This window comes from Mustelus asterias, chromosome 29 (assembly GCF_964213995.1).
Source record: "Mustelus asterias chromosome 29, sMusAst1.hap1.1, whole genome shotgun sequence".
Taxonomy (NCBI): Eukaryota; Metazoa; Chordata; class Chondrichthyes; order Carcharhiniformes; family Triakidae; genus Mustelus; species Mustelus asterias.
The window spans coordinates 20,227,350-20,241,139 of NC_135829.1; the positions used below are offsets into that span (position 1 = coordinate 20,227,350).

Here is a 13,790-nt window from a genome sequence, read left to right on the forward strand (position 1 = left end):
CACCCCAGTGAATAGTTTCTCTCCATCTCCCCTTTCATTTCCCCTTAAATATTTTGAAAATTTGGATCAAATCATCCCTTGATCTAAATTCCAGAGAATACGATCCAAGTTTCTGTGATCTCTCCTCATTATCTGATCCTTGAAAGTTCAGGTATTATTCCAAATAACGCAGCAATCGCTCCAAGGCCAGTGTGCCCTTCCAAAGCTGTGGCCAAGAACTGAACGCAGCTTAATGGGTGTGAGTGCACAAACAGTTTGTATATCTGAAACCTAACTTCAATGACCCTTGTATTCTATGAAATATATAAAGCCTATCGGCCTTTTGGTTATGTTTCACTTCTCTGTGATGTTCTGGCTCCTAAATTCTCTTTGGGTCTCACTTCTTACTGTTGAGCAAGTCCCCTATGGTATGCTTTTTCGTACGGGGCGGCACGGTGGCACAGTGGTTAGCACTGCTGCCTCACAGCGCCAGGGACCCGGGTTTGATTCCTGGCTTGGGTGACTGTCTGTGTGGAGTCTGCACGTTCTCCCCGTGTCTGCGTGAGTTTCCTCCGGGTGCTCCGGTTTCCTCCCACAGTCCGAAAGATGTGTTGGTTGGGTGCATTGGCCAAGCTAAATCCGCCTTCTATGTACCTGAACAGGTGCCGGAGTGTGGCAACTAGGGGATTTTCACAGTAACTTAATTGCAGTGTTAATGTAAGCCTACTTGTGACACTAATAAATTTTAAAAACCACAGACGTTTTCCTGTCCTACTCCAATGCCTAACTGATTAATACAATTGATCAGTTAGATATTGACCTTTTTACAAATCCACATCGGCTCTCTCTGGTCAGCTAAAATCCTCAAGGTGTTCAGTCATCTAATAAGACCATAAGAAATAGGAACAGGAGTAGGCCATTCGGCCCCTCGAGCCTGCTACACCATTCAATAGGATCATGGCTGATCCGACATTTCTCACATCCACTTTCCTGCCCTTTCCCCGTAACTCTAGATTCCCTTACTGATCAAAATCTATCTCAGCCTTAAATATATGCAATGACTCTGCCCCCCCCCCCCCCCACAGCTCTCTGTGGTAAGGAGTTCCAAAGACTCACAACCCTCAGAGAGAAGAAATTCCTCCTCATCTCAGTCTTGAATTGGTGCCCCTTTATTCTGAGACTACATCCTTCGGTCCTGGACTCTCCCATGAGGGGAAACACCCTCTCAGCATTTACCCTGTCAAACCCCTTAAGAATCCTAAATGTTTCAATGAGATCACCTCTCATTCTGCTAAATTCCAACAAGTCCCAACCTGTTTAAGCTTTCCTCATAAGACAATCCCTCCATCCCGGGGATCATCCGAGTGATCCTTCTCTGAACTGCCTCCAATGAAATAATATCTTTCCTTAAATAAGGGAATCAGAACTGCTCTCAGTGCTACTCACCAGTACCTTGTACAGTTGCAGCAAGACTTCCCTCCTCTGATACTCCAACCCTCTTGAAATAAAGGCCAACATTCCATTACCCTTCCTGATTACCTGCTGTACCTGTGTGCTAGCTTTCTGTGTTTTGTGCACAAGTTCCCCCTGAGTCCCTTCTGCAGTTTTTCTCCTTTAATCCTGTTATAGACTCTAGTAATCGCTAAACAACCGAATGCCGAGTGAAAGCTCAAACTCTGGGACTGAAGACAGATTGGATTCCTCGATTGGGATGAGGGGGAGAATTGGTCGCAGCATTTGTTCAATTTGGGTCATGAATTTTATTCATGTTAATTTGGGCGGCCCACACTCGCCTCTAGGTCAGCGGTGGGGAACCTGTGGCCTGGGGGCCACATGCGGCCCACCTGGGTTCTGAGTGAGGCCCGACCAGACATTTTGTTGACCGTTGCCACATTCCACTGATTTCCGTCCGTGTAGTTTTTTTCCTACCGGTGTGACTGAAGTGATTCGCTTGTAAAGCAAGGGCGAGTGAAGTGAGGTGTGTGCTGATTGCTCACAACACAGACTGTGAGAGCCGAGCGCTCCCTCTGTGTCCAAAGTGTCAATATTCCTTCTGTTTCTACCATTTGCAGTTGATGACAATTCTATTAATATATAAATGATTAAGCATTTTCTATTTACAGGCAGCACGGTGGCACAGTGGTTAGCGCTGCTGCCTCACAGCGCCAGGGACCCGGGTTCGATTCCTGGCTTGGGTCACTGTCTGTGTGGAGTTTGCACGTTCTCCCCGTGTCCGCGTGGGTTTCCTCCGGGTGCTCCGGTTTCCTCCCACAGTCCAAAGATATGAAGGTTAGGTGGATTGGCCATGGTAAATACGTGGGGTTATGGGGATGGGGCTGGGTAAGTTGTTCTTTCGGAGAGTCGGCGTTGACTCGATGGGCTGAATGGCCTCCTGCACTGTAGGGATTCTATGATATAACACATTGTGAAATATTTAGTGTGTATTAAATGTATTTAATCTTATTCATAGAATCCCTACGGAAGGGGACCATTCGACCCATCGAGCCTGCACTGACCACAATCCCACCCAGGCCCTATCTCCATAACCCCACCTATTTACCCTGCTAGTCCCCCTGACACTGGGGCCAATTTAGCACGGCCAATCCACCTAACCTGCACATCTTTGGACTGTGGGAGGAAACCGGAGCACCCAGAGGAAACCCACGCAGACACGGGGAGAACGTGCAAACTCCACACAGGCAGTAACCCGAGGCTGGAATTGAACCCGGGTCCCTGGCCCTGTGAGGCAGCATTGCTGAACACTGTGCCACCATGCCATCCCTTATTCATGGGGTCACGGTTAGTAAAGCAAGCCCGATTTCGATCTTGCAACCCAGTGAGATAAGTGGGAAGGGAAAGGCGGGGGGCACTTACTAGCCTGGGTTGCTCATCGCTGCTCTTGGTAAATTAATCTGATACTGGAGAGAAGCTCGGATATTGGATCGATATTTTATTACCCCCCTCAATCACAGCTCCATCGAACCAATTGATAACTTTATTTTGACAATGATTTCTTACCTGGCGAGTGAATGGATGGACTCAGATACCCTGCAGTTGCCACTAACCAAGTTTACTTGAGCTTACTACCAATAGCTACTCAAGGTGGCAGTATTGGAGGTACTAGCCTCAGTGGTGAGTTTAATTTGCACAAAGCCGGCAGTGTTACTGCAGAGACCTGCGCACTGGGATAAGCCCTTGGGGACAGGTCAGGCGGCGGGGATAAAGAGGAGTTTAAGGATTAGGCAGATCAGCTCCGTACCACGTTCCACTGAAAGAATTTACCAGCCCGGCCGCTGGGAGATGGTCGAAGCGTTGGTACCAAATCAAGAGGCCTCGCGTTTAGAACAAATACTCTGTGCACAAGAGGTCACTGATAGGTCACCTCAGATGATATAAATAGTGGTGGGAAGGATCCTTCAGACGCCAAAGTGAACACAGGGAGGTGGGAATGCGCTGAGGTTCCCTTATCATTGGTAGCGGGCAGAGATTGTGTGAAGTGCTTGCCCCCCTCCCCGGGGTCACGGGAGAGGGCGGGAGTGATGAATTTCACTGCCCACCACTCCAACGCCATCCTTCAGCTGCTTTGGGATTATATCCGGCTTCACCACGCATCCACCGTGCTGTCTCCGGTTTTCCCTGTTCTCCTGGCGTTCTGTGGTTATCTCGCCTTCTGCATCCCCTTCACCCTGATGGACCTCGCGGGGGAGAGGCTGCCGTTCCTCCACAAGTACAAGATTCAGGAGAGTCAGCCCGATGTCCGGATGATGGGCCTGTGTCTCTGGCAGGCAGTCTTCAACCACCTGGTCTACGTCCTCCCTGCGGTCGCCATCAACTGGTCACGGAGCTCACCAAACGCTCTACCAACCAAGGCGCCAACGCTTGCCCAGTTCCTCACCGGCGTGGTGAGCTGTCTGCTGGTGTTTGATTTCCAGTACTACATCTGGCACCGGCTGCACCACAGCAATCGCTGGCTGTACAAGACGTTCCACGCCATCCACCATGAGTATGTGGCTCCCTTCTCTTGGGCAACTCAGTACCTCGGGGGGTGGGAGCTGCTGGCCTTTGGTTTTTGGAGCAACACCACGCCTCTCTTGTTGAAGTGTCACCCGCTAACCACCTGGGCCTTCATGCTGCTCAGCGTCTGGATGTCCGTGGAAGACCACATTGGGTATGACCTGCCCTGGAGCCTCCATCGGGTCACCCCCTGGGGAATGTGTGGAGGGGCCCCAGCCCACGACCTGCACCACCAGAAGCCAAACACCAACTTTGCCCCTTTCTTCACTCACCTGGATCGGGTGTTTGGCACTGCCTGCACTCTGCAGGGGAGCCAGGAGGGGGCAGACTCCTTCAGAGAGCAAACAGAGGCTTGGACAGATTGAAGTAGCAATGGAGAGAATCAGATATCCAACAGTGTCTCAACAATCTGTTCAATGCCACCAGCCTCACCTGTGGATTGCATTCCCTTAACAGGCTTTTTAGTCTCATTATTTGTCCAGCCCACTGAGTTTATAATTGACCAGAACTGATTACGTTCTGTGTTTTCCACCACTTTCTCAAGGTAACAGGGAAAGATCCGACTTGAGAAAGGGAACCGACAAGGTGGGATCCAATCGAGAATTGTCTCCAATCCTTTTAGTGAAGCCAATATCAACTGACTCAAGAACAGCTTCTTCCCTGCTGCCGTCAGACTTTTGAATGGACCTACCTCGCATTAAGTTGATCTTTCTCTACACCCTAGCTGTGACTGTAACACTACATTCTGCACCCTCTCCTTTCCTTCTCTATGAACGGTATGCTTTGTCTGTATAGTGCGCAAGAAACAATACTTTTCACTGTATACTAATACATGTGACAAGAATAAATAAAATCAAAATCAAAGTGGAAAATAGAGGCTGGGAGCTTTGACGAAGGGTTATCCAGACTCGAAACGTTGGCTCGATTCTCTCTCCACAGACGCTGTCAGACCTGCTGAGATTTTCCAGCATTTTGTTTTTGTTTCAGATTCCAGCATCTGCAATATTTTATAGAGTCATAGAGGTTTACAGCATGGAAACAGGCCCTTCTGCCCAACTTGTCCATGCTGCCCTTTTTTTTTAAACCCCTAAGCTAGTCCCAATTGCCCGCATTTGTCCCTGATCCCCCTATACCCATCTTACCCATGTAACTGTCTAAACGCTTTTTAAAAGACAAAATTGTACCCGTCTCTACTACTACCCCTGGCAGCTTGTTCCAGACACTCACCACCCTGTGTGTGAAAAAATTGCTCCTCTGGACACTTTTGTATCTCTCCCCTCTCACCTTAAACCTATGCCCTCTAGTTATAGACTCCCCTAACTTTGGGAAAAGATATTGACTATCTGGCTGATCTGTGCCCCTCATTATTTTATAGGCCTCTAGAAGATCACCCCTCGGCCTTCTACGCTTCAGAGAAAAAAGTCCCAGTCTATCCAGCCTCTCCTTATAACTCAAACAAATTTTGCTTTTATCTTGGCTGGTGAAGTGGGATAATAAAATTAGTGAGATTTTAAAAATCAGTACACATGAAGGCACTGACAAAACTAGCAGAATTCAGTTAAATGACTTTAAAATAAGCTAACAAGAAGCAATTTATACATATGAGATGCAGTGATTGATTCAAATAAGTGACTATGATTGTAAAACATATATGCTGATATTTTGAATGTATTATTGATTTTAAGGAATATTGTTCACTTTTACCGCAAGGCATGATGGTAAAAGTCATTAGGGTGAAGGTAATGCATTTTGGAAGGTCTAATACAGATAGGAAATATACAGTAAATGGCAGAACCCTTAAGAGTATTGATAGGCAGAGGGATCTGGGTGTACAGGTACACAGGTCACTGAAAGTGGCAACACAGGTGGAGAAGGTAGTCAAGAAGGCATACGACATGCTTGCCTTCATTGGCCGGGGCATTGAGTTTAAAAATTGGCAGGTCATGTTGCAGCTTTACAGAACCTTAGTTAGGGCGCACTTGGAATATAGTGTTCAATTCTGGTCGCCACACTACCAGAAGGATGTGGAGGCTTCGGAGAGGGTACAGAAAAGATTTACCAGGATGTTGCCTGGTATGGAGGGCATCAGCTATGAGGAGAGGTTGGAGAAACTTGGTTTGTTCTCACTGGAACAACGGAGGTTGAGGGGCGACCTGATAGAAGTCTACAAGATTATGAGGGGCATGGACAGAGTGGATAGTCGGAAGCTTTTTCCCAGGGTGGAAGAGTCAATTACTAGGGGGCACAGGTTTAAGGTGTGAGGGGCAAGGTTTAAAGGAGATGTACGAGGCAAGTTTTTTACACAGAGGGTGGTGGATGCCTGGAACTCGTTGCAGGGGAGGTAGTGGAAGCAGATGCGATAGTTACTTTTCAGGGGCGTCTGGACAAATACATGAATAGGATGGGAATAGACGGATATGGTCCCCGGAAGGGTAAGAGGTTTTAGTTCAGTCAGGCAGCATGGTCGTGCAGGCTTGGAGGGCCGAAGGGCCTGTTCCTGTGCTGTAATTTTCTTTGGCCTTTGAAGCCATATATCAAGAGAATATTTGAACCTTGGAAATATGTAAGTTTTATCAGTTAAGCTTTTGGATGAGATAATGATTAGAACACTCAATCACATTTGATGAATAGGGCTTATTCACAATCCAGACGAGATGGACCGCTACCCAGATGTGGTGTCACGAGTTTGTCTGGATGGACAGTGAACCTTAAGGGAACCCGCGAGAATGTGAATTTGAACTCTGGGCTGAGTGTCTTAGGTTTCTAGGCAACCAGGGTCTGGGGGCCAGCCAAGACAGGAGTTAGCTTCCGGATTTCAAGGACTAATAAAATACCATTATGTTGAGAAGTAGAATGCAATTGGCCAGGGCATTTGACAGGTATTATTGTTAATTTGTGTATCTTGAAGATGATTGATTTAAAGTCATTGTAAGGTGGGAATGATAAGAAAAATCTATAATTGATCTGTATTTGGATTGTATTGTCAGATTTATCGGAGAGGTTTTGTTGCTCTATGCCAGAGCTAGTTAACACTTTGATGAACTCCTGGCAGCTGCTGGTTTAAATAAAGTTAGCTCTTTATACAGAGGAACACTGACTTTGTGAGTCTTGTACTGTCTGAGTTTTCTTGACACTGCTGGTTAGCTTGGTTACCCCACAACAGCTGGGATATTATATTTATATTATACTTTATTGCCATTGATCATTTGCTGACATGGAAATGTTTTTACAGTGTTTTTTCATTGGGCAGTTATTAAATATAGAATAACAAAATCCCATGACTTGATGGGTGGAGGAGGGGATTTGAATGACCCTCTCTGAACCAGAATACCCCTTCCCCCCCCACCTTGGGGAGGGGCGGTTCACGTCTGTCTACACAAGCACATTCCAAAGCACGGTGCAGACAGTGAAAGGTTTAATCACTGTTATATTGCGGGGAAATGCAGATGTAGATTTACGGCACAGCAAGATCCAACAAAAAAGCGTTGCGATATGCAACCAAGTAATCTATTTTAGAGATGTTGGCTAAAGCTTGCCCAGGACATCTAGGTGCACAAGCCCCGCTCTTATTGTTGGACGGTGGCACAGTTGTTAGCACTGCTGCCTCACAGTGCCGGGGATTTTGATTCCCGCCTTAGGTCACTGTTTGGACGGAGTTGGCACGTTCTCCCCGTGTCTGCGTGGGTTTCCTCCGGGTGCTCCGGTTTCCTTCCACAGTCCGAAAGATGTGCTGGTTAGGGTGCATTGACCCGAACAGGCGCCGGAGTGTGGCGACTGGGGGATTTTCACAGTAACTTCATCGCAGTGTTAATGTAAGCCTACTTGTGACACTAATTAATAAACTTTAAAGCTTAAAACAAATTTGGAACAAATAATCAGCTCACTTAGAAACTGTGACCGTTAATAAGTGCCAAATGATGATCTTGTGCAATTGCTTTTTGATGCCATCGATAAAGTAAATCCTGGAAACACCAATACAACAATATCCATGTTTCTAAGGAGATGGATCGTTGGATCCATTTTGGAACCTTGGCTCTCCCAATGACACAGCAAGGTTCGCCATTGAGTTGCTAATCCCCATAAAGACCATAATCTGTGCTGAGTTAGTTCACGTTATCCGTGGCCATGTTCAGCGTGTTACAATAGAACCCCGTGTCTCTGACACCACCAGGGAAAAAATCAATCAAGGAATCCTACTGAAAATACATGCTGTAATTTCAAGTGGCAGGGTCTACTTCAGCTCCAGATTAATACTGTGAGGATGCACGCACTGAATAACTTTCAACTGAACGAGGTTCCCAAAATTTACCCGTGGAATGCAAACCACAAATAATATCTAAAAGAAGATTAAACTAGAAAAAATAATAATTGCAAGTCTTGGCTTTCTAATCTTCCAGGGTGAAGGGGCTCCAGTAATTTTAGACCTCTGCAAAATCTTACTAACAGCCGGATAGAGTGGAGTCCTACTAAATTTGGCAAAGCCATTACCAGAACTTAGACGATGATAGTCTCAAATAATGACGAGACAGAGTACAGGAATGAGATAGAGAATCTGGTGAACTGGTGCGGCAACAATAATCTCTCCCTCAATGTCAACAAAACAAAGGAGATTGTCATCGACTTCAGGAAGCGTAAAGGAGAACATGCCCCTGTCTACAGCAACGGGGACAAAGTAGAAAGGGTCGAGAGCTTCAAGTTTTTAGGTGTCCAGATCACCAACAACCTGTCCTGATCTCCCCATGCCGACACTAAAGAACAAAGAACAATACAGCACAGGAACAGGCCCTTCGGCCCTCCAAGCCTGCGCCGCTCATGTGCCCAACTAGACCATTCGTTTGTATCCCTCTATTCCCAGTCTGTTCATGTGGCTATCTAGATAAGTCTTAAACGATCCCAGCGTGTCCGCCTCAATCACCTTGCTTGGCAGCGCATTCCATAATATAATTAAGAAAGCCCACCAACGCCTCTACTTTCTCAGGAGACTAAGGAAATTTGGCATGTCAGCTACGACTCTCACCAACTTTTACAGATGCACCACAGAAAGCATTCTTTCTGGTTGTATCACAGCTTGGTATGGCTCCTGCTCTGCTCAAGACCGCAAGAAACTACAAAGGGTTGTGAATGTAGCCCAATCCATCACGCAAACCAGCCTCCCATCCATTGACTCTGTCTACACTTCCCGCTGCCTCGGCAAAGCAGCCAGAATAATCAAGGATCACACGCAGCCCGGACATTCTCTCTTCCACCTTCTTCCGTCAGGAAAAAGATACAAAAGTCTGAGGTCACATACCAACCGACTCAAGAACAGCTTCTTCCCTGCTGCTGTCAGACTTTTGAATGGACCTATCTCACACTAAGTTTATCTTTCTCTACACCCCAGCTACGACTGTAACACTACATTCTGCACTCTCTCCTTTCCTTCTCTATGAACGGTATGCTTTGTCTGTATAACGCACAAGAAACAATACTTTTCACTGTATGCTAATACATGTGACAATAATAAACCAAATCTAATCAAAGCAGACACAATTCTGACCAGATTGTCAAAGTCCACAAGCATACAGGGGAATGAAAGCACCATTAAAGATGCACCACAGAAAGGACCCAAAGAAAGGGAATTCATTGAATGTTTACAGGATGGCTTTTTGGAACAGCTTGTGATGGAGCCCACGAGGGAACAGGCTATTCTGGACTTAGTGTTATGTAATGAGCCAGACGTGATAAAAGATCTTAAAGTAAGGGAACACTTAGGAAGCAGTGATCATAATATGGTAGAATTCAGTCTGCAATTTGAAAGAAGGAAGGCAGAATCAGATGTGAAGGTTCTACAGTTAAATAAAGGTAATTACAGGCGCATGAGGGAGGAACTGACAAACATCGACTGGAAGCAGAGCCTAATGGGAAAGACAGTAGAACAGCAATGGCAGGAGTTTCTGGGAGTAATTGAGGACACAGTGCAGAGGTTCATCCCAAACAAAAGAAAGGTTATCAGAGGGGGGATTAGGCAGCCATGGCTGACAAAGGAAGTCAGGGAATGCATCAAGGCAAAAGAGAGAGCCTATAATGTGGCAAAGAGTAGTGGGAAGTCAGAAGATTGGGAAGGCTATAAAAACAAACAGAGGATAACAAAGAGAGAAATAAGGAAGGAGAGGATCAAATATGAAGGTAGGCTAGCCAGTAACATTAGGAATGATAGTAAAAGTTTCTTTAAATACATTAAAAACAAACGGGAGGCAAAAGTAGACATTGGGCCGCTCCAAAATGACGCTGGTAATCTAGTGATGGGAGACAAGGAAATAGCTGAGGAACTTAATAAGTACTTTGCGTCAGTCTTCACAGTAGAAGACATGAGTAATATCCCAGCAATTCAGGAAAGTCAGGGGGCAGAGTTGAATATGGTTGCCATCACAAAGGAGAAAGTGCTAGAGAAACTAAAAGGTCTGAAAATTGATAAATCTCCGGGCCCAGATGGGCTACATCCTAGAGTTCTAAAGGAGATAGCTGAAGAAATAGTGGAGGCGTTAGTTATGATCTTTCAAAAGTCACTGGAGTCAGGGAAAGTCCCAGAGGATTGGAAAATCGCTGTTGTAACCCCACTGTTCAAGAAGGGAACAAGAAAAAAGATGGAAAATTATAGGCCAATTAGCCTAACCTCAGTTGTTGGCAAAATTCTAGAATCCATCGTTAAGGATGAGATTTCTAAATTCTTGGAAGTGCAGGGTCGGATTAAGACAAGTCAGCATGGATTTAGTAAGGGGAGGTCGTGCCTGACAAACCTGTTAGAGTTCTTTGAAGAGATAACAAATAGGTTAGACCAAGGAGAGCCAATGGATGTTATCTATCTTGACTTCCAAAAGGCCTTTGACAAGGTGCCTCACGGGAGACTGCTGAGTAAAATAAGGGCCCATGGTATTCGAGGCAAGGTACTAACATGGATTGACGATTGGCTGTCAGACAGAAGGCAGAGAGTTGGGATAAAAGGTTCTTTCTCAGAATGGCAACCGGTGACAAGTGGTGTCCCGCAGGGTTCAGTGTTGGGGCCACAGCTGTTCTCTTTATATATTAACGATCTAGATGACGGGACTGGGAGCATTCTGGCCAAGTTTGCCGATGATACAAAGATAGGTGGAGGGGCAGGTAGTATTGAGGAGGTGGGGAGGCTGCAGAAAGATTTAGACAGTTTAGGAGAGTGGTCCAAGAAGTGGCTGATGAAATTCAACGTGGGCAAGTGCGAGGTCGTACACTTTGGAAAAAAGAATAGAGGCATGGACTATTTTCTAAACGGTGACAAAATTCATAATGCTAAAGTGCAAAGGGACTTGGGAGTCCTAGTCCAGGATTCTCTAAAGGTAAACTTGCAGGTTGAGTCCGTAATTAAGAAAGCAAATGTAATGTTGTCATTTATCTCAAGAGGCTTGGAATACAAAAGCAGGGATGTACTTCTGAGGCTTTATAAAGCACTGGTTAGGCCCCATTTGGAGTACTGTGAGCAATTTTGGGCCCCACACCTCAGGAAGGACATACTGGCACTGGAGCGGGTCCAGCGGAGATTCACACGGATGATCCCAGGAATGGTAGGCCTGACATACGATGAACGTCTGAGGATCGTGGGATTATATTCATTGGAGTTTAGGAGGTTGAGGGGAGATCTGATAGAAACTTACAAGATAATGAACGGCTTAGATAGGATGGACGTAGGGAAGTTGTTTCCATTAACAGGGGAGACTAGGACGCGGGGGCACAGCCTTAGAATAAAAGGGAGTCACTTTAGAACAGAGATGAGGAGAAATTTCTTCAGCCAGAGAGTGGTGGGTCTGTGGAATTCATTGCCACAGAGGGCTGTGGAGGCCGAGACGTTGAGCGTCTTCAAGACAGAAATTGATAAATTCTTGATTTCTCGAGGAATTAAGGGCTATGGGGAGAGAGCGGGTAAATGGAGTTGAAATCAACCATGATTGAATGGTGGAGTGGACCCGATGGGCCGAATGGCCTTACTTCCGCTCCTATGTCTTATGGTCTTATGGTCTTATTAGTCATCTGCAGAGAAAGAAGACAAACAGAGAATGATTTTAAGATAATAAAAGATTTCTTCTTCTTCAGGTTCCTCGCTCTTGTTGAAGGTTGTGTGCAATGTTGCGCCGGTCCCTTCGAACGTAAGCAGCAGCCACGAACGAAAGATCACAGTTTTAGGGAAAGGGGTGGCAGATTTAGAACAGGCTTGAGGGGAAAGTACATCTCTCACAGGGTGGTGAATCTGTGGAATTCTCTACCTCAGAGTGTGGCAGATGGAGGGACATTGAGTAAATTTAAGGAGGAGATAGACAGATTTTTAATTAGTAATGGGTTGAAGGGTTATGGTAACAGGCAGGAAAGTGGAGTTGAGGCCACAATTCTATTGAATGGGGTAGCAGGCTCGAGGGGCTGAATGGCCTGCTCCTGCTCCTAGTTCTTATGCTAGTCTAGTATAGAAATATATTTTTTGAAAATGATGATAGAGTGGGTCTTGTCCAATCTATTCATCATCACAGCCTTCATGCTTCTGCATGATTTTTTACCTTAATTTATTCAGGACCTCTGATGAGATTTCACACCAGTGAATTCTCCCTCCTTTTATCAGTTGCATTAAACAATTCCTTGGTAAACAAGTTAGTGTCACTTCTCAGGTTAAAGCTCACTATAGTCTGTTATGGGGTGCTTCTAGCACCAATCACCCAGTGATTTTGTCTTGTTTCAATTGGAAAAGAACGTGCAAGAGCAAATAAATGTGTGCACAGCAAGATCCCACAGTTAATCTGTTTTGGCGATGATGATTGTGGGATCAATACTTGCCGATTCCTCTTCAAATGCAGTCATGGGATCTTTCAGTTCCTCCTGAGAGGCAGGCGAGTGTCTCTGTTTGATGTCTCATCCAAATGAGTTTTGCCTTCAGTACTACCCTGATGTTTCATACAGAGTTTTGTGCCCAGCTCTCTGGTGGGACATGAACTCTGAACCTTCTGATTAAGGTACAAGTCATTGGACCTGCAGTCCAATACACTCTCTCCACATCTTGAAGGTGACGTCACAGGTGGAGAAGAAGGAATATGGCATGCTTGCCTTTATAAGACGGGGCATAGAGTATAAAAGTTGGGGTCTGATGTTGCAGTTGTATAGAACGTTGGTTCGGCCGCATTTGGAATACTGCGTCCAGTTCTGGTCGCCACACTACCAGAAGGACGTGGAGGCTTTAGAGAGAGTGCAGAGGAGGTTTACCAGGATGTTGCCTGGTATGGAGGGGCTTAGTTATGAGGAGAGATTGGGTAAACTGGGGTTGTTCTCACTGGAAAGACGGAGGATGAGGGGAGACTTAATAGAGGTGTATAAAATTATGAAAGGCATAGATAGGGTGAACGGTGGGAAGCTTTTTCCCAGGTCGGTGGTGACGTTCACGAGGGGTCATAGGTTCAAGGTGAGGGGGGGAGGTTTAACACGGATATCAGAAGGACGTATTTTACACAGAGGGTGGTGGGGGCCTGGAATGCGCTGCCGGGCTAGGTGGTGGAGGCGGACACACTGGGAACGTTTAAGACTTATCTAGACAGCCATATGAACGGAGTGGGAATGGAGGGATACAAAAGAATGGTCTAGTTTGGACCAGGGAGCGGCGCGGGCTTGGAGGGCCGAAGGGCCTGTTCCTGTGCTGTATTGTTCTTATCTGCTTTGTCAATCCCCTTTAGCATCTTGTACACCTCTATTAGACCTCTTCATTCTTCTAAACTCTAGGGAGTACAGGCCTAAACTGCCCAATCTCTCAACAC

At 46.0% G+C, this 13,790-nt stretch overlaps 1 protein-coding gene across 1 annotated transcript; it reads left to right on the forward strand.

Annotated features, from left to right (window-relative positions):
- Positions 1-1,186: 1,186 nt before the first annotated feature.
- On the forward strand, positions 1,187-4,358 carry LOC144480416 (cholesterol 25-hydroxylase-like protein 1, member 1). Its single transcript, XM_078199823.1, has 2 exons — positions 1,187-1,262; positions 3,523-4,358. The coding sequence occupies exons 1-2, from the start codon at positions 1,187-1,189 to the stop codon at positions 4,356-4,358; spliced, it is 912 nt and encodes a 303-aa protein (XP_078055949.1).
- Positions 4,359-13,790: the final 9,432 nt, after the last annotated feature.